This window comes from Mesocricetus auratus, unplaced genomic scaffold (assembly GCF_017639785.1).
Source record: "Mesocricetus auratus isolate SY011 unplaced genomic scaffold, BCM_Maur_2.0 Super-Scaffold_100055, whole genome shotgun sequence".
NCBI lineage: Eukaryota > Metazoa > Chordata > Mammalia > Rodentia > Cricetidae > Mesocricetus > Mesocricetus auratus.
The window spans coordinates 4,766,010-4,793,205 of record NW_024429232.1 but is presented as its reverse complement, the minus strand read 5'-3'; the positions used below and the strand labels follow the sequence as shown (position 1 = coordinate 4,793,205).

General features: G+C 43.3%; 1 protein-coding gene across 23 annotated transcripts in view; it reads left to right on the top strand.

Moving 5' to 3' along the window:
* Nucleotides 1-27,196, top strand: part of Rbfox2 (RNA binding fox-1 homolog 2) — a 248,293-nt gene that overhangs the window by 94,692 nt on the left and 126,405 nt on the right. Inside the window, exon 1 of one of the 23 annotated variants that reach the window (XM_040736275.1) lies at nucleotides 19,846-19,969. The exons of the other annotated variants lie outside the window; for them this stretch is intronic. Coding sequence (XP_040592209.1) covers nucleotides 19,955-19,969 — 15 coding nt within the window. The 5' untranslated portion in view covers nucleotides 19,846-19,954. Of the gene's footprint in view, nucleotides 1-19,845; nucleotides 19,970-27,196 lie in introns of those variants that run through there. 23 annotated transcript variants of the gene reach the window in all.

Sequence of the window (27,196 nt, the reverse complement as noted above, 5' to 3'; positions counted from 1 at the left end):
TCAAGACTGAGTATGGGCCAACAATAAGACTCAACTCAAGCTGATGTGAGCACAGTTGTCTTAGGGAAGGTAGAAGCCTGACCTGGATTCTACAGAGGAGCCGAGAATGGGTCTGAAGAAGTTATAGGCAGGCACTGGAAACAGATGGCTGACTGGAAACCCCAATCTCTCTCAGTAGCTTTCTCTCCTAAAGAAAGATGTCATTTCTAGGGATGTTTTAAAAACACCCGCTCTGAGTTACATACAGTTGAATTATTTAGCATATATAATTCTACTGACTTTGTGTGCTCACAGAGTTTGCTTAGTCACCTCAGCATCACTTCATCCAAAGCCACTTCCCACTTAGTCATCACTTCCTGATTCCTGGATTCCACCCATGCCCCACATTGTGGACAGCTGCTAGTTGTACTTTTTCCTGAGAGATTTTCCTTTGCATACAGATGGGTCTGTGGCCCTTGAGTCTGTCTTCCTTAGTGTTGCTTATTCACACACTATCCGTGCTGGATGGGGATTGTGTCAGTGTTCCTTTTTTCTTGTGTTGTTGTTGTTGTTGCTAAGTCTCATTTCTTTGCATGGCTATGATGTAAAAACTTAAATATTCTGAAAAACTTTTTTTTATGCTAGAGAGAAAAGGATAAAAAAAGTGGAACAATAAATAAACCTTGGTAATACTTGGGGAATGGGGAAAAGACATACCAGGCCTGTCTGAGTATCTACAACTGACAGTATAGGAAGTAGGATGGCTGGTACCCACTTCCTCATGGCTCATTTGTGGCAGAGCAGCAGCCCTAACCTGAACACAAATGACTTTCAGGAACCATTGTGTAAATCTTCATGTTGGCCAGCACAGAACTGGAGAGGTCTTTGCTGATCTAATCGGGATACATTTCCCTTGGTTCCTGCAGCATTGGGTCCTTTGAGCATCCTCTCTGAAGAGTTGCCAGTAGTTGTGAGGTTGTTTCTGACTATATGATTTGTTCAGTTCAGATAGCTCCTTTCATTTAGGCCCTAATCCATTGGTCAGATGTAACAGCCATCATTTCTGTGTGTGGGGTATGTCCTTCTTAGCTAAGGTGTTTGGGAGGATTCCTTTAGCCAGCCAATAGAGTGCCCTTCCAAGGTGACAATGTTTGCCCCGTTGCTTCCTGCTACTTGCTTTTAGTTTATACTCTAGAGATGTGTCTTGACATGAACTGTCAGTCTGGTCTAGAGAGTGAGCTGTAATTACTTGTCTTGATGCCCTGTCTCTTTACTGGCATGTCTTACAACATTAAAACAGCCCAGGGTAGGGAACATAAGCTGGGCCTTCAGGCCCTAAATCACTGAAGATCAGAGCTGGGTTTAGTCTTGTCATCCTGGTTCTGCAGTTGTAGAAACCATTCCATAGAGTGGTTCTTGAACTTACCCCGGGCCATAGTCTGGCATGCCTATACTCTAGCTAGTAAAGAGCTGGGCCTATGATACAGGGCCCTTATTATCAGTGTGCACTTTCCCCAGAGCAGTTCCCTGGTGGACTTGTACTGTCATGACCAAGGCTTGGCCTGGTCCTGCTCCATTCCAGCACTGCAGCCTTCGAGGTGAGGGTAGGTGTGAGTTTGACAGGTTGTGGTGGTGATGATGAAAATCTCAAGAGGATAGTTGCAACAGCACTGGGTTGTAAGCTCAGGAGCCAGAGTCACAGAGTCTTCCCCCATGTAGTGAGTATGTTTGTCTGTGATTATATGATTGTAATTCCTGAGAGCTTATTTCTGTTTGATTAAAAACATGCTGCTGTCCTAGCCTAACAAGCAGCCAACTTACAATATCTGCCTAAAAATGTTTGGTTGTGGTTGTCAGCTCCATGCCTGGTAAGATGTGAAGAGACAGGACCAGAGTCCTTCTTGTTGTCCACATTTCCTGCTCTTCCTCTGTCATACTTCATGTGCACAAATCTGGAAAGGGCTTGCTTTTGAACACTCTAATTGTATCTCCACAGATCTGTTCATTATGACAGCCCATTACTGTGGGGCACTTGAGAGCTAACTGCATTCTACCCCCCTCACTATCTGGCTTTGTGACTTCCTTTTCTCTGTGCTTCTACCCATGAGCCTCTGGCAGAGATCGTGTATTGTATTTTACTCTTTCTGTGATCTGGCATTCTCATCTTGTTCATGTCTCACCCCTGGGATGGGTGAAGTGCAGGACGGTTGTCAACTGGCAGTGTTACTCCTTTACAGAGGTTGTTTTACAGTCCTCCATTATCATTTATAGCAACAGCTACTATTTATTGAGTGCATACTGTGCATCAGGTACCACACTAAGTACACATACCTATGTACACCTCCCTTCAACTCCTCATTATCTTAATGACCACCCTCTTTCCAAGGCGACGGGAGAAGCTGTGTTTTACAGATGCACAGACTGAGCTTTAGTGAGGGTCAAGTCTTAGAGGTTGAAAGTGGTGGAACGGGTATTTAAATCTAGACCTGTGCTTCTAACAGCTGTGATTCTGTCTCCCCTGAGTAGTTAATTTGCTCAACATTCCTGAGAAAAGACTGCCTGATCACCAGTGCTTCTAAGATGTATACGGAGACACCTGTGTTAGCAAAGGGCATTAGCACCGTAGTTAAACTTGGCTTTGGGATAACAGCCATCACAAAGAGGAGCCTAGGAAGACCCTGCTGTTTATTTCCTCAGCTATTTTGAGGGAGATTTTTGCCCTTGAGGTCAGAATGATTGCAGGTCTTCCATAATCTCCTCTTCTGGAGAGATGGGGCCAGCATTTCTGGTTTGTTTGGTTGGGCAGGGGAGGATTGGCCCAACCCTGGTTCTGAGGCCACCCAAAGGTGAGCTTAAGTTCATTCCTGCACTGACTTGGTTTAGGCTCCCAAGTTTTGCCACTGAGCAGGAGCGCCCCCCACTTCCTGTTTAGAATCTGTGGTCCTTTGTAGATACAAAGGCCGCAGAGCTAGTTCAGTGGCTCCTTGCTGCTTAGCATGTGGAATCCTTGTCGGCTGCTAGGCAGAGTGAATGTTGCTCCAGCTCTCTTCACACAACAGACACACTTACTGTAACATTTTGAAACGGGACAGAAAAACTCCTGAGCAATAGTTATGGTGTGAGGGGTCTTACATTTCCTACCTCTACTTTGGGGGAGGGAATGTAGCTAGGACTGAAGGGCATCACCTCAGCTAATTCAGTTAAGTGGCCCTGGCCTGGCTAATGACTTGGGTAGACCTCCCAATGGATTTGGCAAGGTATTAGGTTTCCCTCTTCTCTTCCTTCTGCATGTGTGTGCTACAATTGCAGAGTTGTAGCTTGCAATGAGATTGCTTGCTTGCTTGCTTGCTTGCTTGCTTGCTTGCTTGCTTGCTTGCTTGCTTCCTTCCTTCCTTCCTTCCTTCCTTCCTTCCTTCCTTCCTTCCTTCCTTCCTTCCTTCCATCCATCATGAGGGCTCCTTCTGAAAGATAATAGAGACAAACCAGAGGAAGGAATGTGATCGAGTAGCCAAGTCATGTTTCCAAAATAACAGAGACAAAACACCAGGGAGAGGGAAGGCCGGCTGTGTCCACGCTGAAGGGGGAAGGGTGGCAGTGTCGACTTTCATCTCTAGAGCTTGAGTGTGGGGAAGGCCGGCTGTGTCCACGCTGAAGGGGAAGGGTGGCAGTGTCGACTTTCATCTCTAGAGCTTGAGTGTGGGGAAGGCCGGCTGTGTCCACGCTGAAGGGGGAGGGGTGGCAGTGTCGACTTTCATCTCTAGAGCTTGAGTGTGGGGCACTAATTTTGTGCTGTGGAAATATGAAGCTGCACTAGTAAGCATCTAGTCATCCCGACTGTGTTCTTAGGAATCTAGTCCTTGAACGGCAAAGGCAGAGAAGGTCAGAAGCTAACCATTTTCCCAGCTTGGTGCTCACAGTATTAAAAACAGTCACAGGGTTAGTGGAAAACCTGAACAGATGCCCCTGCTTTGTTTACTGTGGAGATCTGGTGACATTCTTCTCTCTACTTCCCACCCCTTTGGGAACCAACCAATCACAAAGAAGAATGGATTTCAGTGCTTTTAGCCTCCTCCCATAAGGCCCTGCCTGGCACCTGCAGTCTTAGTAAGGCTGAATGTTTAACTCTTGGGTGTCTGAATCAAAGAAAGGGTCTGTAACAGTACAGACTCTGAGCCACCCCCAAGATGTGGACACACTGAGCAATAAGGAGCTAGTTTTTATCTTGAATTCTGTCACTAATCAGTAATATAACCTTCAGGTAGCTGCTTTGCCTTCTTGGTCTTGATGCCCTATTCTGCAAAATGAGATGGGGAGGAAAAAAAAGAGAGAGAAGGAGGATTGTGGCATATTCCCATAAAACCACCAGTGTTTCATATATTGCCAGGGTCTGAGGAGTAGGGGAAAAGCCTTTGACCTGTAGTAGGTGCCTATTCTAAAGCAGCTTACTTTTTTGTTAAACTCTCACAGCTCAGCAGAGCAACTAGAGCTCACTCAATTTTAGAGATGAGAAAACTGCAGGCGGAAGAGACTGTCCAACTCCTCAGGGTCACTTTACTAGGAAGACCCGACTGGCTCTACTGCCCAGACTTTCCTCAGTTTCACTGGATGGCAGAAAAAGCCCTGGACATTCTTCGAGCCGTCTTACTCTAACACTCTGAAGGCTCGAATTCGCTTTTAGTCCTGTTCTGAAGAGCCAGCACTACCTCCTGCTCTGTTGCTCTAGTCAGCTGATGGCCTCTAGACATTCTTCATGAGCTGCAGCAGCAGCAGAAGCTGGTGCTCTTGGGTGTCAACAGTATTCTCCTTCCCCCATGACCTTGTATAGTTAACACTACCCCACCCCACCCATGCAGGTACACACAGATCTGTTTTTCTTTTCTCTTTGTCTTGGGTTTATGATTACCAGGCACATATTGGTGGTTTAAAGGAGAAATGGAATTTGAAGTTTAAAACAAAACCATAAGTCTTTTCCATCACATATCATCAGCAGTATTTGGTTCACCTTTACTTGGAATTCCATATATATTCCTATTTATATGAAGGAATGGTGTGTGTGTGTGTGTGTGTGTGTGTGTGTGTGTGTGTGTGTGTGTGTTTGGTCTTGAAACAAACACAAGCTCTTATGGCTCAGTGGTTAAATGTGCTTGCTGCCAACTGAGTTCCATCCATGGGTTCTACATGGTAGAAAGAGAGAACCAATTCCCCAAAATTATTCTGAGTTCCACATGCCATTGTCAGTATCACTCCGGTGGTGGTGGTGGTGGTGGTGGTGGTGGTGGTGGTAGTGGGGTGTGTGTGTGTGTGTGTGTCTATCAATGAAACATTTTAAAGTCAGGCATGGTAGTGCACCACTTTAATCCCAGCACTCAGGAGGCAGAGGCAGGTGGATCTCTTGAGTTTAAGGCCAGCCTGGTCTACAGAGCGAGTTTCAGGACAGCCAGGGCTACACAGGGAAAGCCTGTCTAGAGGTGGGAGGATTTAAAAGAGTTTTGTTTTTTACATATCCTAGCTACCTGATTTAATAGGGATCCCTAACCCTAACTTCTTTCTTTTCTTTCTTTATTTTTTCCCTTTATCAAGCCTAGGTAGCCCTTTGAGAATAAGATTCAGGAAAATGGAGACAAGGAGAAACAATATCCCTGGGGTAAAGAAAAGTTTTACTCATTGCCCAGTCTGTGTTCATTTTTCTGAACTGCAAATGGTGATGACTTTGTCATTTAGTGCCCAGGAATCCTGCCTTTCACTCCTCATAAAGTGCTTGCAGTTTAATTCTGCTGAAGTTAGCTTGAGGTTCCCTGTCCTGTGCTATATGAGGCTCATGGGAGGTGTTTCTATCCAACAGTGAAGTGTTCAGTTATCTCCAGGTTCTGTGTGCTTGGGATGTGCATGCCCTGATGCTGTCAGTAAAGAGCTGGGGTGGTGTGTCTTTGTCCTCCAGGGGCTCACAGTTCAGTGGAATCTGGACTCTCATTTGTAGATAAGACCACTGTGCATGAAATTAACAAGAGGCAGAATAAATAAAAGTTGCTGAACCAGACACTGCAAATGTCAGAGGGCTCTAGATAGAGAAGGGCTTATGATCCACCAAAGAAGAATACCAGGTTCGCTCAGAGTGTCACCTGGAGTTCAGATTGGGGCAATAGGGATGGGTTGAGGTGGGATCTGGGTCCTGACAAAGCTAGTGAGAAGAAAGGTAAAATGACTCACTGGAATAGGGACAAGATTCATATTTTCCAGGGTTGTTTTTTGGGTGGGTTTTTTTGGGGGGGCATTCAAGACAGGGTTTCTTTGTGGCTTTGGAGGCTGTCCTGGAACTAGCACTGTAAACCAGACTGGTCTCGAACTCACAGAGATCCTCCTGCCTCTGCCTCCTGAGTGCTGGGATTAAAGGCGTGCACCACCACCGCCCAGCCACCTTCTAGGATTATTGATTGAGCATAGCCAGAGGCTGGGAGAGTTAGATTTATTATCTTTTAGCTCTTTAAACTTAAAAATTATTTACGGGAGGGGTGGGCATTAATACAAACCCTGGTGTATATGTGGAGGCCAGAGGACAGTTTTGGGGAGTTGCTTTTCTCCTTCTGCTATAAGACCTGGGGATTGAATTCAGCTGAGGCATCTTGCCAACCCCACTTAGCTTTTTGTGTATTAATGTTTTAATTTTTGCTTACTTTTATGTATTTTGTTTATATATGTGTCTACCACTTGCACCCCAGGTGCCTGTGGATGTGGAGTCCAGAAGAGGGAGTTAGATTCCTTGAACTAGAATTACAAACTTCTGTGAGATGATATATGGATGTTGGGGATTGAGCCTGGGTCCTCTGGAAGAGCAGCAGTGTTCTTAGCCCTGAGCTATCTCCAGCCCTGCTTCTTTTTAAAGATAGGGTTCTATTCTGTAGACTTGGTTGTCCTGAACTCACTGTGCAGACTAGACTGGCCTCAAACTCATAGAGATCTGCCTACTTGTACCTCCCAACTGCTGATGTTAATGGCGTGGACCACCACACCTGGCTACCCCATTGGCTTTCACTGTAAGATTGTAAAGGTGCCAGAAACAAAAATAAAAAATATCCATCTCCTATGTTTAGTCTTTGGTTCCCTTGCTTAGCTTTTTTAAAAATTAAAGAATATGCTATGCCTTATCTTTAGACTCTGACATTTATTCTTTTGGGGTGCTTTGTTTTAAGACAGTTTCACTGTGTAGCCCAAGTTAAGGAAAACTAGAGTGAGATCAAGTACAGATGAAGATACCACACAGTCTCTGTGGTGTTCTCATTTCTGTATGCATGGCTTACTGTGTAGCCTTGCTATGGATGGTTGGCGAACATCATGGAATTCCCACTCACAAAGCACAACAAAGTAAAGATTCCTTTTAAGCTTCCAAAATTGACCTTATACTTTGGTATAGGAGAAGGTTTAGGAGAAGGAGCCCACTCCCCTCTCTCTCCCCCCTCCCTCCCCCCTCTCTCCTCAGCCATATTTGCTTCACTTAAGTACCCTAGAGATAAAGATAAATGTGGGGACTTGAGATGAGAGGAACATTAGACCCAGAGAAGTCAGGGGGAGGTCATATCAGCTTAAAGTGGAAACTATGTTACAACCTAAGTAAGGAGCAAGTGATAGTTCTATTAATAGGACTTTATCTCCTCATAGAACATTTCTGGCATGGTTTGTAGCTTCCCATGTGGGGAACTATAATATTTACTAAAAATAAACTGTTTTTCAGAAATAATCAAAATAAATCACAATGGACTCATTTGTGTTATTCAAAGTATTGTCATGTCTGTATTACTTTTTAAGAACTCCTAGTTCTTGAACCCTCTGCTTAGATCTGGGATAGAGCAGTGTGGTCATCTAGAGTGGACTTAGATAGATTACCGTCTTAGAGAACTGGGACTCCAGTCAGTTCTCCTGCTAGTTCAGAAGACGCCCACACTTAATGACACAGGAGTTGTGCCGTAAGTGTTCATCTAGGCAGGTAGGGCAGCTCTCACTGTTAGCAGCTCGCCCTGTAAAGCTGCAAGCACATGGCAGTTCAGAGTAGAAACTACCTAAACCAGCCCTTCCAGCAGAGAAGCAAAACCTGGAACTGTCGGGAGCCTGTTTCTCACACCCCCCTTATCCTGATTGTAGCTCTTTAAATTTTGTGGCAAATTCTTGGCATCTGTCTGCCTGTCAGCTCATCTCTGACACCTTTTGGTAGTTTGTTTCTATCAGTATTTGTAAACTTGGTCAAAAACATGTATTCCTTCTTAAGTTGGGCAATTCTCAGTTATTTGACCTGAGACTATCTTTAAAGAATTGAACAACACAGCCCTGGTGACTCGGGTTCATAAGGTGTGAGAGTCCCTGCAAGTGGTCTCAGAAAAGAAGTGATTTATTCCATCCTCTCTTTCAAACTGTAAAAGTGCATTGTGGTGATGTTAAACAGTTTAAGAGTACACAAAGTTTAAAGAAACTAAGCCAGTTATGTTTTGAAAACACCACTCAACTCCCCTAGTGCTGTCAGGAAGGGCACTGAAGTTTCTAATAGAATAGTCTGTGAAAGATACCGAAATAGGAAAGGTTGTAAAAGGGGTTAGACAAATTCACTCATTTACTTGGGCTCCAAGCCCAAGTTTTTTAGTCTACTTAGTTATTTTTATGTAATTTTGCTTTTTTTTGTTTTGTTTTCTAACATTTATCCATTGTCTGTTGCAGTGAATATATGAATATGTAAATATATGTGCACATACTGCTGTGTTTACAGAGTTTTTAGCATGTCTTGGATATGTCAGCATCCCTGTTGATTATGCTGTTGTTTCCATATTTTCAGATGAAAAAATTAATATAAGTATTTGACTTTATAGAATGTGTGTGTGTGTGTGTGTGTGTGTGTGTGTGTGTGTGTGTGTACCTTTTGGTAGTCAGTTTGCCTTCCACCGTGTGGGCTCTTTGGATCGCACTCAGGACACTAGGCTAATGGGCTTTTACCCCGAGCCATTTCACTGGCCTGTATCTGACTATCCTATTAGCAGTACTCAGGAATTTGATGTTAAACGTTGACTTTGGTTATTCTATGCAGAGTACTTAGGGACAGGAGGTTAGGAGGATTGGCTGATTAGTTGACTTCTTGGCCAGGATATACATTTCAGGATTCTTGTACAGTTGCTTAGTCATTAAAATTGTACACTTTTGGTATGTATAGGAATTTCTATATTTTCAAATAAAGTTGAGCTGTAAATTTTAAGTTACTATGAAATAAATTATTTGGGTAAAGATTATAGTATATAACCAAAACAACAACAACAACAACCTCTCAAACAAGGGGGGTTATTTACTTAAATAAGAAATATTTATTTGTCTTTAACAAAACCTAAGTCCAGACTCAGGGCTGATAGGGTGCCTCATGGTTGCTGCTGTTGGCTTTTCTGCTGGTGGGCTGCAACTCAGATGGTTGCTACAGCCCTAGCCTTCCCTTTCCTTCCTCCATCCTCCTTTCTTCCTTTTCCTCCCCATTTATTTATTTATTTATTTATTTATTTATTTATTTATTTATTTATTTATTTAGGCAGGCTTGTGTGTGGGTAGGTAAAGCCAGAGGTCAGTTTGAAGTCTTTCTCTGGTGCCCTTCACTTTTTAAAATTAATTTTTATTTAAATCAAAAACAATCTTATTTTACATGCCAATCCCGGTTTCTTCTCCCTCCCTTCCTCCCATCCCCCATCCACTCCCCAGAGAGGATGAGGCCTTCCGTGAGGGATCATCAAAGTCTGTCACATCATTTGGGGCAGGGCCTAGGCCCTCCCCCATGTGTCTAGACTAAGAGAGTATCCTCCATAGGGAATGGGCTCTCAAAATCCATTCGTGCACTAGGGATGAATACTGCTCCACTACCAGAGGCTCCATAGACTGCCCAGGCCTCCCAACTGACATCCACGTTCAGGGTGCCTGGTTCAGTCCTATGCTGGTTCCCCCGCTGTCAGACTGGGTCTGTGAGCTCCCCCTTGTTCAGGTCAACTGTTTCTGTGGGTTTCCCCATCATGGTCTTGACCACTTTGTATCACTCCTCCCTCTCTGTAACTGAATTCCAGGAGTTCTGCTCAGTGTTTAGCTGTGGGTGTCTGCTTCTGCTTTCATCAGCTATTGGAGAAGGCTCTAGGATGGCATTCAAGGTAGTCATCAATCTCATTATCGGGGAAGGGCGTTTAAGGTAGCCTCTCCACTATTGCTTAGATTCTTAGTTGGGATCATCGTTGTGGATCCCTGGACATTTCCCTAGTGCCAGTTTTCTCTTTAAAGCTCTTCTGACATTTTGACTAGACTAGCTAATAAACCTGAAGGATCTGCCTGTTTCCCTCTCACTCCCCAGCACTGGGATCACAGGCATACGTTGTCATGCTTAGCTTTTTGTGTGGGTACTGAGGGTCTAACTCTGGGCCTCATGCTTTTACAGCAAGCACTTTATCCACTGATCTATCTCCTCAGCCCCTCCCTTTCCTTAGGAATATCTCCTAAGAGAAAGACTTCAAGTTACTTTCTGCATGAGCGGCTTTGACCGAAGCTTAGTCTCATGGCTACACCTAACCACAGAGAGGTAGGAGAACCAGAATGAAAACCAAGGTTCCATTCTGGTCATGAACCAGGTTTCATTCTGGTCATGAACCAGAATGAAAACCAAGGTTCCATTACTAAGGAAGGGGCTATACCTAGCATTCTGAGCCTTAGTACCTGTCCTAGCGTTGTAACTGTGCAGCCATATGACATTGAAGACCTTCTGCAGCCTGCCTGGGGCTTGTATAGCTCTTCTTTCTGTCCAGTGAGTCTCGCTATCCAGTAATATGATGCCCGCCTTAAATCTACACATCTGTGTGCCATTGCTGTTACTCTTTAAATTCAGTAATACAGAACAATAAGGGTCAGTTCAGTCTGTTTTAACTTTGAGGGTTTAGAAAACATGCACAAGTTTGCATGGCGTGTTGGGAGCGTTGCTACCTCTCTCTGCACATGTGTGAAGATAGAACAACTTTGTGGACTCAGGCTGTGGAGTGAGTGCATTTACCAGCTCAGTCATTTTGCTGTTCCCAACTTCAGGGTTGTTTTGTTTTGTTTTGTTTTTCCCCTTGGTTTTCCCAGACAGGGAATGCTGTCCTAAACTAGCTTTGTGGACCAGGCTGACCAGGCTGACCTTGAACTCACAGAAATCCATCTGCCTCTGCCTCCCAAGTGCTGGGTTACTAAAGGCATGGACCACCACTGCTGGGCTTTAATCTCTGGGTTTTGTTTGTTTGTTTTTAATGTTTTAAAGAGATAAAACATGAGTGAAACATTTAAATGTCTGATAAAGGAAAACCAATTTTTAGAAAGGATTATGTTTTAGTTTTTCAAAGCATGGATAAGCCATTGATTATACATTTTGTGGTATGTGCCACCATTGCCCAGCCAAGATTGTTACCTTTTTTATTTTAAGATTTATTTATTTATTATATATACAGTGTTCTGTCTGCATGTATGCTTGCATGCCAAAAGAGGACACTGATTCTCATTCCAGATGATTGTGAGCCACCCCGTGGTTGCTGGGACTTGAACTCAGGACTTCGGGCAAAGTGATCAGTGCTCTTAACTGCTGAGCCATCTCTCCAGCCCCAATTGTTACTTTTTAAGAAAACTAGTAACAGATTTATTGGGTCAGTCTTTAGAAAGCACACAGTGGCCACCTGAGAAGTTGCCATCCTATTCCTTTGTCTAAAGGAGCGGTTCGCAAAATGTAGGTTTTCACCCTTTTGAAGGGAGTTGAACAACCCTTCCACAGGGCTCCCATATCAGATATCCTGCATAGCAGATACCCTATAATTCATAACAGTAGCAAAATTACAAAGTAGCCACAAAAATAATTTATGGTTGGGGTCACTACAACATGAAGAACTGTATTGAAGGGTTGTAATGTTAGGAAGGTTAGGAACCATGGCTCTAAAAGGTATTGGTATTTCTCTTTATTAAATAATTGGCAGTGTGATGCGCATCATTCTGAACCTTTCTTGTTTCACTTGTGATATATGTCAGGCTATTTTGTGTGACATTGTTTAATATCCCCCATACTCCCATAGTGTTCTATTGTGTGGTTGAAGCCGTAGTTCAAGAAAGCAGGGGACTTGTCTTACTCTCATAGGTGCCTGCTTTATAAGCAGCATTTGCTCATACTAGGTAGACTGAAGTCTTATATTTAACCATTCAGGACATTTTTAAATGTTTTTTTGGTTTTGTTTTTGTTGTTGAGTATTCTTACTAGCTGAGAGGATTTCTCCCTTTAAATATCTTTGGAAACCAAGATATTTAACATTTAGTCACTGGAAGTAAGTACTTTAGGAAAGTGCTGCACGACTGTTTCTTTTCAACAGTGAAATGTAGGCACTTCTGGAAGTGGATTTTAATGTAACTGTCAACACCTGCAGTACCCGTGAGTCCCTCTCTGCACTGTGGGCGTGGGGGCTGTTGTTCCTTACTAAATGTCATTTTTGCCCTATTTTCCGTATATCTTCTGTGCCTTTTGGATCTTTCCCTTTGGGTCTTTTTATAGCTAACAGTACCCTCTTTCCTGCTACTCCTTACATTCCTTTCCTCGTTTGCCTTTTGAACTCAGTACGCAGCTAGCCAGATAATCAGGACAGACGTTCTCCTAACCTCAAGTAAGATGCTTTCAGGGCGAAGGCAACAGGAACTTTTCCACTTGGAAGGCACACACAACAGTGTCGTCTTCTGTATGTGAGCCCTGCTGCTTCCTGGTTGTCACCACTCTGTAATGGTTCTGTCCATACAGCTTTCTGTTGGTGAAAATGTTTTGTAGTTACCATGTTCACTGTGGTATCTACCTGCCATGTGTGGCACTTACCTGTGCCTGAGGAATTGAGTAATTTGAATACTCACGTAGGACCACCTCATGATCCTAGACTCACATGTGCCTAATTTGATTAGAGTGCTGTTTCAGCTGTGTGATTTTTATCATACTGAGAATAAATTTACAGCATTGGAAATGAGGCAGTTTGGAATGTTGATAATTAAATTAGCTTAAAATAAATGAGTATGTTGGAGCTTCTTTTAATACTAGTGTTTTCAACTGTCATATTTTAAAGTCACTGATGCCAATGTTTATTTATGGTTTGTAATGATGGTAAAGCTTTTTGTCCTTTTGGTAACTAGGAGGAAATTAGTAGCACTCTAATTTTATTTATAGGACTTGGTTAGACAGTTGCTGAATACCAGAAATGCCTACAAATAACTTTGACCTTCTATAACAAAGAGACAAGGGATAAAATAAATGTTCCGTGACAGAAGGTCTCACTTGTGCCTGTTTGACACACAAAGTACTGCTTTCTAAAGGAGATACTAGCCACAGACAAGGGGGAAAATGTTTAAAGAGTTTTTGGAGCTGTCAGGAAGAAAAGAAACAGGACTTGGTGATAGAGGACCAAGGGTTGGGAGAAAGGGCCTCATCTAGATAGTAGCTGGGAGTCTTATTTCAGGAAAGATGCTTAAGACCTGAGAGATAAGAGGAGCCAGCCTTGCCAAGAACAAAGGTTGAATGTAGAGGGGTTTGGAGATGAAGGAATAAAGGAGTTTAGAGTTTGAAGGAGAGGGATGGAGTTTACTTGGTCAGGAACTAACGTAAGATCCCAGTATATTAAGAGCAGTGATAGAGAGGAGATAATGGTTTGAGGAGAGGTTATAGGGTTGGGAACCTTGCAGCACCCAGAGGACATTAAAGGAGTTTGGTTAGAAAAAAAAAATCCCTGTGTATTCTGACATTATAGAAGAGGTGAGCAGTGTGTGTTATGATCTTGTTTAGTGGCTGCAGTAAGGTATTTTGAAAGGGAACTGTAATGGAAACAGAGAAGTGTTGTGAGGTTCAGGAAAGAGATGTTACCCTCTGAGTTGTGGGAGCCACATCAAGAGAAGTCAAATGTTTAGGGCACAGGAAGGATCCTTGTTCTTGTACTTGCCAGGGAGTGCCACTTGTTGAAGTAGGGAATGGCAGGGACATGCTAGATTTCAGAGGTGATGGTGGTAGGACAGGTTAATGAACAGTTGAGAGCATATAGTATTTGTCATGCCTGTAGGACAGCCAAGTAGTGATACTGGGACATGGAAAGGGAGGCAGTCCAGGCAGTAATGTCACTTGGTCATTAATAGCATGATCGAAGCAATGGGAATAGAGGAGGCAATTTAGAGAGAAGAGAATGACTTAGATTGAGTAACAAAAGTATTTTCTTATGAGGAAAAAGCCCCACTCTTCCAAAAGTCACTGAGGAGTATCCACTGATAATGTTAAAACGACACAATCCCCAAGTTGTAGCATGTCCCAAACTAGAGAGTATTTTAAAAAGACTATCAGCATAGTTGACTCTTGGTAAGAAGCCAGAAAACTTCATTGGGTTAGGTGACATGGAAGAGGTAGTCTGAGTTGACTCGATGAGTGCAGGACTTGGAAACTTGGATGGGAGAGGTGAAAAGGAGACAGATCTAGACGACACCTTTGAGTTCTGCTGTTTAGTAGTGAGGGAGAAAGTGTAGGGTGGCAGGTAGCTGAAAGGGCGGGAGCCATCGATGGGGTCAAAGGAGAGCCTTCAATGGCCATGCTTTATCTAGCCCAGCCTGTGACTGGATATTTAGATTTAAATTCATAGAGACTGATGCAGCGACTTGCATTCACACTCGGGGCTGTTCTCAGATGGACTGCTTGCTGTGCCACAGGCTGTCGCATTTCACAGTCCAGGGTATTGCCAGTCCAGCTTCCAAAGCCAAGAACTCATTTTCGTGATGTCCATCAGTTTTTGAGTGCAGAAAGGAAGGTTTGCAGAAGGTGAGGTTAAGTGTTTCTGCTCTGTCCATGATCAATAAGCAAAGATGTGAGGTTTTCTATAGTGACATAGGAAAGAGGATGGATGGAGAGAGAGTCAAGTTTTCACCTAGGCACTTAGGGGGTAGCATACATGGGCTGTAGTGAGGCGGGTACTTGGTGGGAGAAGCACCCTTTCCTTTTAGTGGAATGTAAGTAGATGTGTACATCTCTAGACAGAACGGAAGATTTGGTAGTGAGAAGACACTTTTCTTCTTTTTTAAAATGTCTAATAAACATAGCATTAGAGAGCATCAATTATGAGTAGGTGGTAGGGAGAGAGTGAGACAGGTTCCAGAGGGTCTGGAAGCCTATAAGGGCAGTCGTGTAGGATCACCCATTACAGTGTGCAGTTGTGAACATGCAGTGACATCAGCTTGTGTCGTTGAACTAGTGGGTGCACAGGCAGAGCAGACAGGGACTTGTGCTCCACCCAGATGTGACTTTGCTGGCAGTGACAGAGCAAATGCTTGAGGGTATTTGCAAGGCAGGGTTGTAATTATGGTTCTGGAATCAAAGTTGGACAGAGGCAGTGAAGGACAAGGCTGGAGTGGGTCGGCAATGCAAAGCAACTGGGGTAGGAAGTCTTGAGGTCTGAGATTGTGGGGGGGGGGTAGTAGAGAAAGTAGGAAGTTGGGGGGGTTCTTTGAGAGTATTTGAAACAAGATCCTCAAGATAATGAAGTTTTATGTTTCAGGGACAGTGGCCCTGGTTTCTTTCCCTTGGAATTGGAGAAATAACCCTAACAGATGTCCTGCTTGCCATTGCCAAGAAGCCAACTTTGAGAGTTTCCCTTTTTAATGTATATAACTGGAGCTTATTTTAGCTGTCCCTAGAACATAGACCTCAGAGACCTTTTTGACACCTATGGTATGCTAGTATATTCTAGTCACAGTTCTCTTTGGCCTTTGTTTTCCTAATAGACATAGGTACAATGCAGGGTGACATCCCAGTGACCTTGCCAGTCTCAGTTGCTGGTGAGTAAGTATGGCATAAAATTGATCACGTGTTGTGCTCAACTTACAGTCCCTTTAGTCAGTACTGTGAGAGTGTGAGTGGGGTTTAACCTCTTTGGCCTCATTTTCTTTTGATATTTGTAATAGATAAGGTCTACTTTCAGGATGATGTAACGAGGTACTGAATGTAGTTGTAGTTCACAAAGAGCTTGGAGTGCAGGGTCTCTTCACTGACTGTCTGCAGTGAACCAGTGCTCTCCAGCCAGCTTCTGAGATTGCCTAGGCATGAAAAGCACTGAGAGCCCATGTTGGAGTGTGTATCTTGAGCCTGTCTTTTGGAGTGGGCCCCAAAATCTCTGATTCTAAGAAGCTGCTCATCTGATAATGATGTGGGTGCTGGTCTTGGGGCACATTTTGAGTAGAGAACCGCCTTGTGGGAATCCCTGCTAATTTAAGCAGAGAGGAAATACGGTAAAAAGACCCTCACCCTTTTGGGCTTTCATTTAAAGTCAAATTCAGCTGGACCTCCTCCTATCTGATATCTCTAGCTTGCTTTGGGGGGGGGAGAGAGCAGGATCTCATTTTGTAGACCTGGCCTCTATCTCTACATGCTAGGATTGAAAGCATGTGCCACTATGCCCTGCCAACTAGCTTGCATTGTTGTAGTAAGGCTTATTATATCTCCCAGGCTTAAAGGTGAAAGATACATAAAGAATATATAGATGCTTGCCTCAGGTGCTTCTTAAATCTCAGTGCCTGACTTTTCAGGTGTGTTCTTGAGAACTTCTGCTGCCTCTCCATATATAGACACTTTACCGAGCCTTTCACGGTCACAGGGAGCTTACCTTTCATGGTGTAAAATCCAGCGCTTCTGTAAAGCAGCAGTCAGGGAGGTTGCCGAGGGTAGTGTTTTTGAAAGCACCCATAAGCTGTTCTGAGTTAACTTTCTTTCCCAGAATCAAGCATTCTAGAGACTTCTTTCACACCTGCCCTGGAAGAATGTCTCCAGTACTCAAACCAACCCATTTCCCTTGAACTAATACAGGGGCTGATAGAATTCAGAGTATGCACGCACGCACGCAGGTACACACGCGAGCGCATGCGAGCACGCGCGCGCGCACACACACCCCCCCACACACCCACACATACACGCACGCACACACACACTGTGTGGGGGTTTCCAGGTAGCTGCATCGTGTGAAATCTTTAGAACCTTTTGTGGTGGTACACAGGGCTCCACACATGTTACCCAAGCAGTTTTACTCTGCTTTACTCCCCGGCTCTTAACATGAATCATATGCGGCTATAAAGCACAGGTTTCCTTATTTGACTCTGGTGACTGGAGATTTTTCTCCTGCCTCTTTGTTTCTTTTGTTTAGAGGTAGGGAATGTGAGCATGCATGGACATGAACACACACAGGAGATTCCCTTGGCTTGTTGCTGTCCTTCCTGTTTGTGAAGGAACGACACAGCAGTTTGTTTTCTGACTATCCACCTACCTGAAAAGTTATAATAAGGAAAGAAATGCATATATTTAAAACAAAAATTTTCATAGGACTTCAAAGATGTTTCTAAGTGCTTCTATTTGTGAGAACTGGAAAGGTTGTTTTCTGATTTTTATGATGTTTACACTTTTCTTGCTTCATTTTGAGGATTTTTCCCCCATGTAATTTTCTCTTTTTGTTTTATTTTGTTTTGTTTTTCAGTACAAGGTTTCTCTGTTTAACAGCTCTAGCTGTCCTGGAACTCCCTTTGTAGACCAGGCTGGCCTTGAATTCATAGAAATCCCCTGCCTCTACCTTCCAAATGCTGGGATCAAAGGCATGCTCCACCTTACCCGGCTGCAGATAATACTGTTATTTCTTATCCCTTAAATGAGACTCTGACTGTTTGAACTTGACCATGTTTGTTTTATTGATGCCAAAGTTGATGAATGGTTAAAGAATAACAACAGTCTTAAGCTTGGTGTGGTAGCCTAGACTGGTACTTCAAGAATTTAGGAACTGAAGCAGAATTGCTGTGAGTTCATTGTTAACCTTGGCTGCACAGTAACACCGTATCTTACCCTCCCCTTCCCATAATGTGATGTTAGCATGTTATTTCTCACAGAAGTGGGGCAGAGCTGGTGGCTTCTAATTTAGATCATTGACTGGGAGACAGGAAAATTTGCATCTACTGATTAACTGTGGGCATATTAGAGATTCTAAATAACAGTTTGTTTAATTAAGATTTGTTTTCTTAGGGCTGGAGTTTCTCCAAAAAATATTTGTTTTCTTGTTTTTAAAAATTAAAACAAAAATCTGGTCCCGGCTTTAAGCTTAGAAAATTTTTACTATGCTTTTATGCTAGAAAAGAGTCAATCTTGCTATCAGAGGAAACAGAAAGAGGTTTCGTGGGAAAAACAGAAAAGGTTGAGACCAGCCCTTCTGAACATGTGGGCCACGACCCCTTTGGTGGGGTTTCGTATTAGATCTCTTGCATATTTATCAGGCACGTGAGACCAGAGCAGCCAGCCACAAGTGCCAAAGATGGCCTGCCTTCCTGTGATTTTAAGCCCTTACTCAGGTTCCCAGGCTGGAGGGAGCAGTGTTTAAACGTGTCAGGTGCACTTGAAAGCTTTAGGCTTTGTTTTTGTTTATTTTACATTTTGTTTTGGTTTTCTTTAAATAAGTTAACCAAGCAGAATATTCCTCAAAAACACTAACATTTTGAGAATATTTTGTAACTCATGCTAATCTCTATGCAAAAGATTCTAGGGCCAAAATTAGATAAACTGTACCTTAAGGATGCAGAGAGAAGACTGGTATGGAAACACCTTTTGTAGAGGTGGTGGATACTGTTACAAGCTCCAGGACCATGAGGAGAGTCAAGTGCCAGTAGGGTGGGCTTTGGTTCTGTTTTGTTTTGTTAGTCTTTTGAGACACAGGGTTTCACTTTGTAGCCCTGACTGATCAGCTTTCTGCCTCGGACTCTGTTAGGGGTGGGAGTGCCTTTGAGTTCAAATGTGGCACAGTGAGTCAGGGAGTTCAGGAAAGTGTGTGGACATTCGTGGAATAAAAAGCACCAGGACGAGTGATTTGCTAAACTTATCAGTGGTCATAATGGGTAGAAGATTTGGCATGTAGAAGATACAGTGTTTAAATTGAATTAAAATTAGAAAATGGGTGACCAGGATTTGTGGCAGAGGTTTTACACAGTATATACCTCTATCTAATTGCTGTCCCACAAAGTGTTACACCTGTCTTCTTTGGTTGAGGAATTTAGACCCACAGGCCTTGTACCCTCTTACCCTGCTCTGTCCACATGCTCAGGTAGAGTGTCTGTATAACACTCTAGACACCCCAGAGCCATGTGAATCTAAAAGCCCTTGTTGCTGGTCCTTTCAGATAGAAGGCTGTGTTAAGTAGGGGCAGGAGTGATGGCAGCAAGGAATAATAATGATGAAGATGAAAAGCCTTTTTTTTTTTTTGAAGTGTATAGCTAAATTTTCCTGTATTTTAAAACCTTACAGATTGAGAGTTTTTAGTGGTAAAGTGACAAAAAAGCATAGTGGGCCCCAGGCCAGTGTCATGAGAAGGGAATGTAGAAGCCTAGTAGGTTCTGTGTGCATGCCTGGCCCCTGCCAGGGGACCTAGAAGAATCAGGACAGGGGTAAGCTCGGTGCATTTGCCTTGATCTTGGAGGGCAGAGTTTGTTGGTTGCATCACTCATGTTTGAACGAATTTATGTGTAGCACTAGAACCTGGTGTTGGTTGTTCATTACCAATCTCGTGCAGTCCTGCTTTTTGCAATCTTTGTGAGTGGCAATTGTGCTTCTAGAAGGAGAATGACAGATTCCCTGAAGGCAAATAGAGAGAGTGTGTGCTGTACACTCCAGTTTAGACACTTGGGCCGGGAACTCCCTGAGGGGGGAGGGAGGGTGAGAGGGAGGAGAGAACAACAGAACAGTCGGCTGGAGAGGAGGGAGGAGGGGGAGGAAACTGGTGTTTTGTTTTTTTTTAAAGAAGATTTTTTAACTCAGGTATTTTTAGGGGTTCTCCCCACTTGATCCCTTGCCCCCCATCCTGGTATCCTTTTTCCTCTGGTTCACTGAAGTGCCTTTTTGCAGTCCAGGCTCAACGCCAGCTGAGTCTGCAGCGGCTCTGCCATGATGTACCTCTGGGTGAGTAGAGTGCTTGGTGAGGCTCTCGCTTGCACATATAAGGAGTGGAAGCTGAGGCTCTGTTCCTGCACATAGGCTCCGCAGAGCGCACGCCACAGCCCCTTCTCTCACAGGTGTGAGGGCCTTTGAACCCTACAGATTACAATATTGGAGTCTGGTTTCTAAGTGTTGTTTATCTTGTTAGATGTCTTGCAAGGGCTGAGATCCCAGAGCATTGCTGTCCCCTGGGCATGGTAGGTTAGGAGAAGGCAAGTGGGCAGGTGACAATAGCTGGAGGCTTCCGGAGTGATAGTCTTCCTTGTGGGTCAGGATGGGCTTTTGTGTTATGTGTTTGAGGGAGCTGGCCTTGATAATCAAGCCACATCTGTAGATAGTATTAGTAGATGGCACAGTCCTTAATAAGCTTTTGTGAGTTTTTATCTCATAATTAATGTCCTTCACAGTTGTCTTGTGGAATAGGTCATTGTTGTTACTGAAACTATGAGGGAAGCAATTAAGTCACAGAGAGTGACTTGTTCATGTTAAAGACAAAACCCATGGCAGCTGGAATAGCAATTAATAACCAGCCATTGTAAAGCATTTTACATCGGTAAAGCCGGAATAAGATATGTACCTTACTTTATTTTAATTTGCTGGTAATTGTGGCACTGTAATGTAGGATGGAGTGAACATTCTATAAGTAGAGAAGTTTATAAATGGTGAAATATAAAAACTTTTAAGAAAATGTCAGGGAAAAGAATACAGAGTCCTCTTCCCCTTTTTGCTTTTAGTTGTAAAAATACTAGCGTCAGTGATCTCTTGTAAAGATGGCGAAAGCTGTCTTTAGCAGACAGCTGTTGTGTGTTGCTAAGGGAGCCTATTACTCCATGTGATGCCTTTGGCTACTAGCTAGGTTTTGGAAGTTTTCCTTTGCCCTTTGCCCTTCAGCCCAGATGTCTGGAATTGCAGGAACCTACTTGGCTCCAGGAAGCTACATTTGTAACTGCCAGAAGCCAACATTTTAAAGATGTTTGTGAAGATGGAGCTGGGTCACAGAGTGTGTATCTGTATGGTGTGTCAGGGAGGCTTCTTCATCTGTTTCTCCTTTCCATTTGAATGTAACCTTGAAATGTAATTTCCTCCCCTCTATTGATTTATTTTGTAGTACTGTGCTTAGGGGGTTTGCTGGTACAGTAATGCACAGTAAGTAGTTTTCGTTGGGTAAGGAATTGATCCATATCCTTTTCTGGAAGGATGGGCTCTTCTATCTTTTGGTTGTTTTAAGAGAAGTTATGAGGGGCTATGAATTGAATTAATCTCATTTCATCTTACTTAGGCTTGATGAAAGTGACACTGGCAGTCTCCTTACTATTTCCTCTGTGTGTTACCATTACACATGTATTTATCTTAGTCTCTTTACTCTAGCCCTAGAACAGCTTGCCAACTAATGCAGCACATGCTGAACTGAAAGGCTGCTGTGCCAAGAGAACTGGGACAGCCGGAGGGTCTTGTGACTTCCCTGGTTATATTGACCACCTGCACCTGTGGTTGCCACTGTGTGCTATAAACTTTCTTTATTCATCCATCCATTTATTCACTCATTTAAGACAGTGTCTCTCTATGTAGTCCTGGAAGTCCTGGAACTCTATGTGTAGAACAGGCTGGGATTGAACACACAGAGATCCTCTGCCTCTGCCTCCCAAATCCTAGAGTTAAAGATGGGTGTCACCGAGCCCTGTTCATAAAAATGTTAATATACAAGCATAAGGACCTGAGTTCAGATCCCCAGCACCCATGGAAAAGAAAGTCTAGGTATGGCAGTGTGTGCCTGTGACCTTAGCACTGGGGGTGAGGTGGGGGGGAGTAGAAGCAGAAAAATTGGTCAGCATGTCTAGTTAAAAATAATCTCCAGGTTCTGTGAGAGGCCAGATAGAGGAAGATACCCCAGTGTCATCCTCTGGTCACAACATGCACCCACACAAATCCCCACACCCCAAGCTATTTATTATGTTTATCGTGATCCCCAAATGTTTGCGTGTTGTTGTTTACTCCAAAATTTCTTTTTACCATCTTTATTGTCTAGCCCATAGACAGCCAGCGGAATCATATCTGTACAACCCCTGAACATGGAGGAGGTTATCTAGTGGTCAAGGGTTAAGCAGAAATCCCTGAAATGCTGTATGCACGAAAACTTACCGGGGTGGAAATGGGAGATTAGAGCTCCACTCTAGGTTTATACTGGGAAATGGTAGTCTGTGAATAACAGCTTGTGTGACTGTGAATAGTCCTTTAACTGTTCTGTGCCTCAACTTATGTACTCAGGAGACAGTAGGGTTAACCTGGGATGTTCCTGACTTTGAGAATTTTACATAGTAGTAAGTATGCCCAAAAGGTGTGCTCTTAGACACAAGAGAGCTGTGAAGCCTATACCACATGTTTATCTCCAGCTGTCTGCTTGGGTCAATATTAGCACTGTTTCTAGTGATGCAGAAAAAATGTTGAGCTGGGTTCAGTTGTCAGTACCTCTGAATGGTGTGGACAATCATCTAACCTGTAATTGAAAGGTAAAGGTTACAGACCATCTCAGTTTTGTAGTTTGTGCAGTTAAGAATAGCTCACTAACTTGCCCATGTGTTTAGAACTCTGAGAAAGTATGCTGTCATCCCTGTGTCTTTGGTGAATTTGATGGTGTCAGTAGGTGGCCTAATCTAGTGCAGAGTTAGTGTTAGAGACTTCACTGAATGCTACTTGCACCCTTCACAGTTGTATGACTGTGAACAAGTTATCTAACCTGCAAGTCTCAGTTTTCTCATTTGTTGTGCAGAGAAATTAATGCATACCACATGTCTGTCATTATTTGAGATGACCTATGAGATACACATGGCATGGTGTATGGGCACACTCTAAGTAAATAGTATATAACACCTGTTTATGTTTTGTCTTGCTTGTTTTGACAGCCCCACGTAGCCCACCCAGGACAGTCTTAAACTGAGTACTAGACAAGGATGACCTTGAACTTCTAGCGCTCCCCCCCCCCACTTCACCTTCCAGTTGCTGAGATTATAGCATGCATATATAGGCTAGCTTTTTGCTTTGAATATTTGCATAAACAGACTAGGAACCATCCGTGAATGTTTTTTTTTCCCCTCGTTGTTTTGAGGATGTCCTTGAATTCACATAGGGAGAACTTTGACAAACACAAATTAGTTTTATGTGAAATATTCACCCCTTACTGATATTTGAAGTGTTAGTGGATAGGAAGCCTTTCAACTCTTTTGGGAGTATATGCCATACTATGGAGAGTCCTTGTGTCACTTACTTACCCTGTCTTTATAATCCCAAATGGTGAAGACAAGAAAAAGAAAGACTTGAGTCCTGTGTTAAGCCAACATGTTTGCTTGATGATTATGTGATTTTTATAACATAAACAAAATTATGCTGTACTTTCCAGAATCCCCAGAAGGTAGTCCAAACTGAGCTTGGTTACTCTGACATGAGAGCTCTTACCCACACACTGTATGGCTGAACTTCTAGGTCTCATTTGAACTGTTGTTTGGTCAACAACCAATTCTGTCTTAAATCAATTCGTCTATTGTTTAAGGAGTGCCTGCAATTAGTGGAGCCAGCTGTTGCAAATACAAAGCTAGTCAAAGACATCTTGCGCCCTTATAGAGTAAATACAGTGAGTGGAGAGTGTATATAACAGTAGGGATTGTTGTCTGATTTTATTGAGTTAAGAAAGTTCTTTTATGTATGCATTGTTAAAGGGTGTCACAACTGCACAAATGGGGAAGAAGAGAGCAAGAAAAAGTTCATGATACTTAGCAAATGGCAAGGCTGGAAACTCCACCTCATCTCTCTTGGCTTTTGTTCTTTAAGAAGCCACTGAGTCCTAAAATGTCAGATGGACATATATGTTCCACTTGCAGTCCTCAACAATTCTAGAAGTTCTCCATCCCTTCATTTTACAGACAAGAAAGCAGAAAATTGTGAGTCACAACTAGGATTTATTTGCGTGCTAAAACACACTGCGCCGTTCCTAACCTCTCTCTTACTTGTTCAGTGATTTCCTGTTGGCACCACTGCACTCAGGATGACCCAGGAGCAGAGTAGGGAATAAGAAAATGGGAACTCTGTCTTGACCACTACTGGTTACTTGAGCCATGCTTCACAGGCTGTGGAAAAGATGTGATAGTGCTTGAGAACATTCTTGGGTTGCTCATGGAGTCCTTAGGGTTTTGAAAAGCCTCTCTTGGCCATTGTAGAATGAAGTAGCAGCAACCCATGGATGTCTTAGACTGAACCATGGCCTCGCTTGTGCTGGGCATCAATATGCAGCATTGGGGTGTTCAGATCCCAAACAGGGTGGATAGACTACTGTAATCTCTGTAAAGGGTTTCTGGAGATTATTTTGCGCTAAGCAAATATAAAGCAATAATCACAATACCTTTTAAATGCAAGTTATATGCTAATTTTTAGTGTGCCCACCTTCCAGAAATCACTTGCCAATCTAATTGGTGTGTAGGACTAGAGAATGAGACAGTAGTAAATTGAGTTACCACAAACATAGAAACTGTTCAGCTCAGATAGCATAAGGCTAGATACTACAAATGGGTGCTTGGCAGGGAAGAGCCGTAAGGACTTCAAATGGGAGTAGGATGAAATAGAATTTATAGTTCGTTTCTGTTTCATTTTCATTTTGAAGCTATCTGTACCGGTTAAGGCAGAGTGAAATGTGGTGAAGGACAGCGTCTATGATAAAGCAGTCTCAGGGACAGGACTGGTAGAAGCGGAACCCTGGGAGAGATTCAGAGGGAAAATAGGCAGGGTGTTGCCATGATGTGGATGAATGACAGGTTTTTGTAGAAGGAAAGGTGAAGGGGATCATGGGCTTGATTTTGAATTTAATATTTTGGGGTAACTTTGAGAGGTTCAGAGAGGAAATAGCATTTAGATAGTTGTCTACCCAGGTCCAGGGAAACATGGAAAAGTGTCACAGAAACTGCGTGCTTAAATGAGACTAGCCTTAGGAGGAAATGGGGAGGGGGCAAGAAAGGAAGTTAGTTCCTTATAGAGTGGGATAAGCCCTGATGGGGAATCAGGGAGCCTGTTCTTCATGAGTAAACCCAGGATGTGGAAATCAAGGCAAGAGATTAGGGGTCAGCAGCATGGTGGTCACTAATGACTTTAGCAAGAGTCATTTTGGGTGCATGATGAGGACAGAAACCTGACTATAATAGAGTCAGGTGAGAAGTCCATGGGAACGACAAGAGAATAAGGAACAGTAGTGCAGAAGTTTGACTCTGAGGAATTCAATGGGTAGCTAGGCGTGGGGAGAAGCTGTGTTCATATTGTTTTAAATACAAGAGGCTTAAGTCTGGGAGTATAGCTCAGTGGTCAGGACTCTGGGTTTGATCTCAGGTACTCCAGGAATATAAAATAAAATATAATAGGCTATCATGCTTAAAAGTTAACTGAGTACATCCATTAGAGTAAGAGAAGTGGAGTATGTAAGAGTATAGAGGATAATTGCTTGTGCTTCGGGAAGGTAGAATTGAGTTTGGGAATAATATAAGCTGAGGAGGAGAGAGATAAATAGTGGCTTGAGGAGTTAAAAGGATTTTCTAAAAGAGAATAAATAGGTTACCCAAACATACACACACTCCGCTCCCTCCCTCCCTCCCTCCCTCCCTCCCTCCCTCCCTCCCTCCCTCCCTCCCTCCCCTCCTTCTTCTTCTCTCTAATGTGTGTAGAACCTTAGAGATTCTCATATAACTCGCGTGCAGGGGCTTAGTAGAATGGCAGTTATTGGTAAGATACAACGCAGACAATTGGTTATCTAAAACGCTCGAGAATGTTTGGACCAGCCATGGTGGTGTGCTCCTGTAATCCCAGCACTCTGGAAGGTTGAGGCAGGAGGACTGAGAGTTCGTGCTAGCCTGTGCCATAAAGCAAGGCTTTGTCTCACAAAACAAATGAAAGCATAGGAGAATGCTTATTCTAATAAAGATCCACCTACGATCTAAGCAAGGTGACATATCGTCAGATTTATGTATTAAAGAGAACGAAAGGCTGCCTTGTTATTACAGAGTTTACAGTCTGAATAAATTGAACATCTTAGAAAGCCAGGCATGGTGGGTCACACCTGTAATGCAAGCACTTGGGAGGCCAAGGGAAAAAAGAATCACCTCAAGTTCAGAACCAGCTGGGGTACATAGTGAGTGAGTTCTAGGCAGCCTGGACAACAGAATGATAATCTACCAATGAATGAATGAATGCCAGAAAACTGGATTTCAGGGATGGCTAGCTAATAAGGCACTTGATGATTATATATGAAGATACCAGGCATGGTAATGGATGCTTTTCCCCACTGGGGAGTCAAGATGAGACAGGAGTATGGATCCCCTGCAACTAACCTAATCTCCAGGCCAATGAGAGACCCTATTTAAAAGGAAATGATGTCAACCCTGAGATTGTGTTTAGGTCTCCATGCATGCAGTCACCCGCACATGCATATAGCCAGACACATTAAAAGAAGAAAGTTCTGGAAACTCTTAGGTTATTATATTAATCATAAAACTTAAGCAGTTAGCGTACATTAGCTGAGATTATTGTGTTCCATTCTTGTATTTTGTGTGGCAGAAGAGCACAAGCAAGGTGGTGAGTCTTCCACAGATGGTTTTCTTTCCTTGTTTAAACTGCTAAGAGAGCAGATGGACAGAGAGAAGAGCTTTGTAACTCTTAGGTACTTAAGGAAACAAGGAAATGTGACCATGGATGGTTTCACTGGAGTAGACAGACTGAGTGAAGAGCTCCTCTGGGGCCTATGAAGAGGAAGCCCTACAAGCAGGGGACCAGTAGGAACGAGCTGAGACCGGAAGGGAGATGTGGCTGGGATGGAGAGAACAGAAAGGGGATGGTCTTGAGAGCTTGGTAAGGCCACCTTTCTCACTTCCTGTGGGAGAGATCTGAACTTTGTTCGGGATTAGAATAGCCAGTGTTGGCAGGTCTGAAGAACATGACTCTCTCTCTTTAGGAGGGGAGAAGGGAGAGCAAGTGGCAGTTCTTGCCAGAGTCTTAAGCAAGAAGCTGGGAGTCTGAAGGGCAGCTTGCTAGGACCCAACAGGCAAGTTTGGATATGTGCTAAGATGAAGGAGAAACTGGTATGCAGCTGTTGGCTTGGGGAATTAGAATAGAAGAGGCTATTTTTATGGCTTGTTTTTTTGTTGTGTTTGAGATATCTTTTAG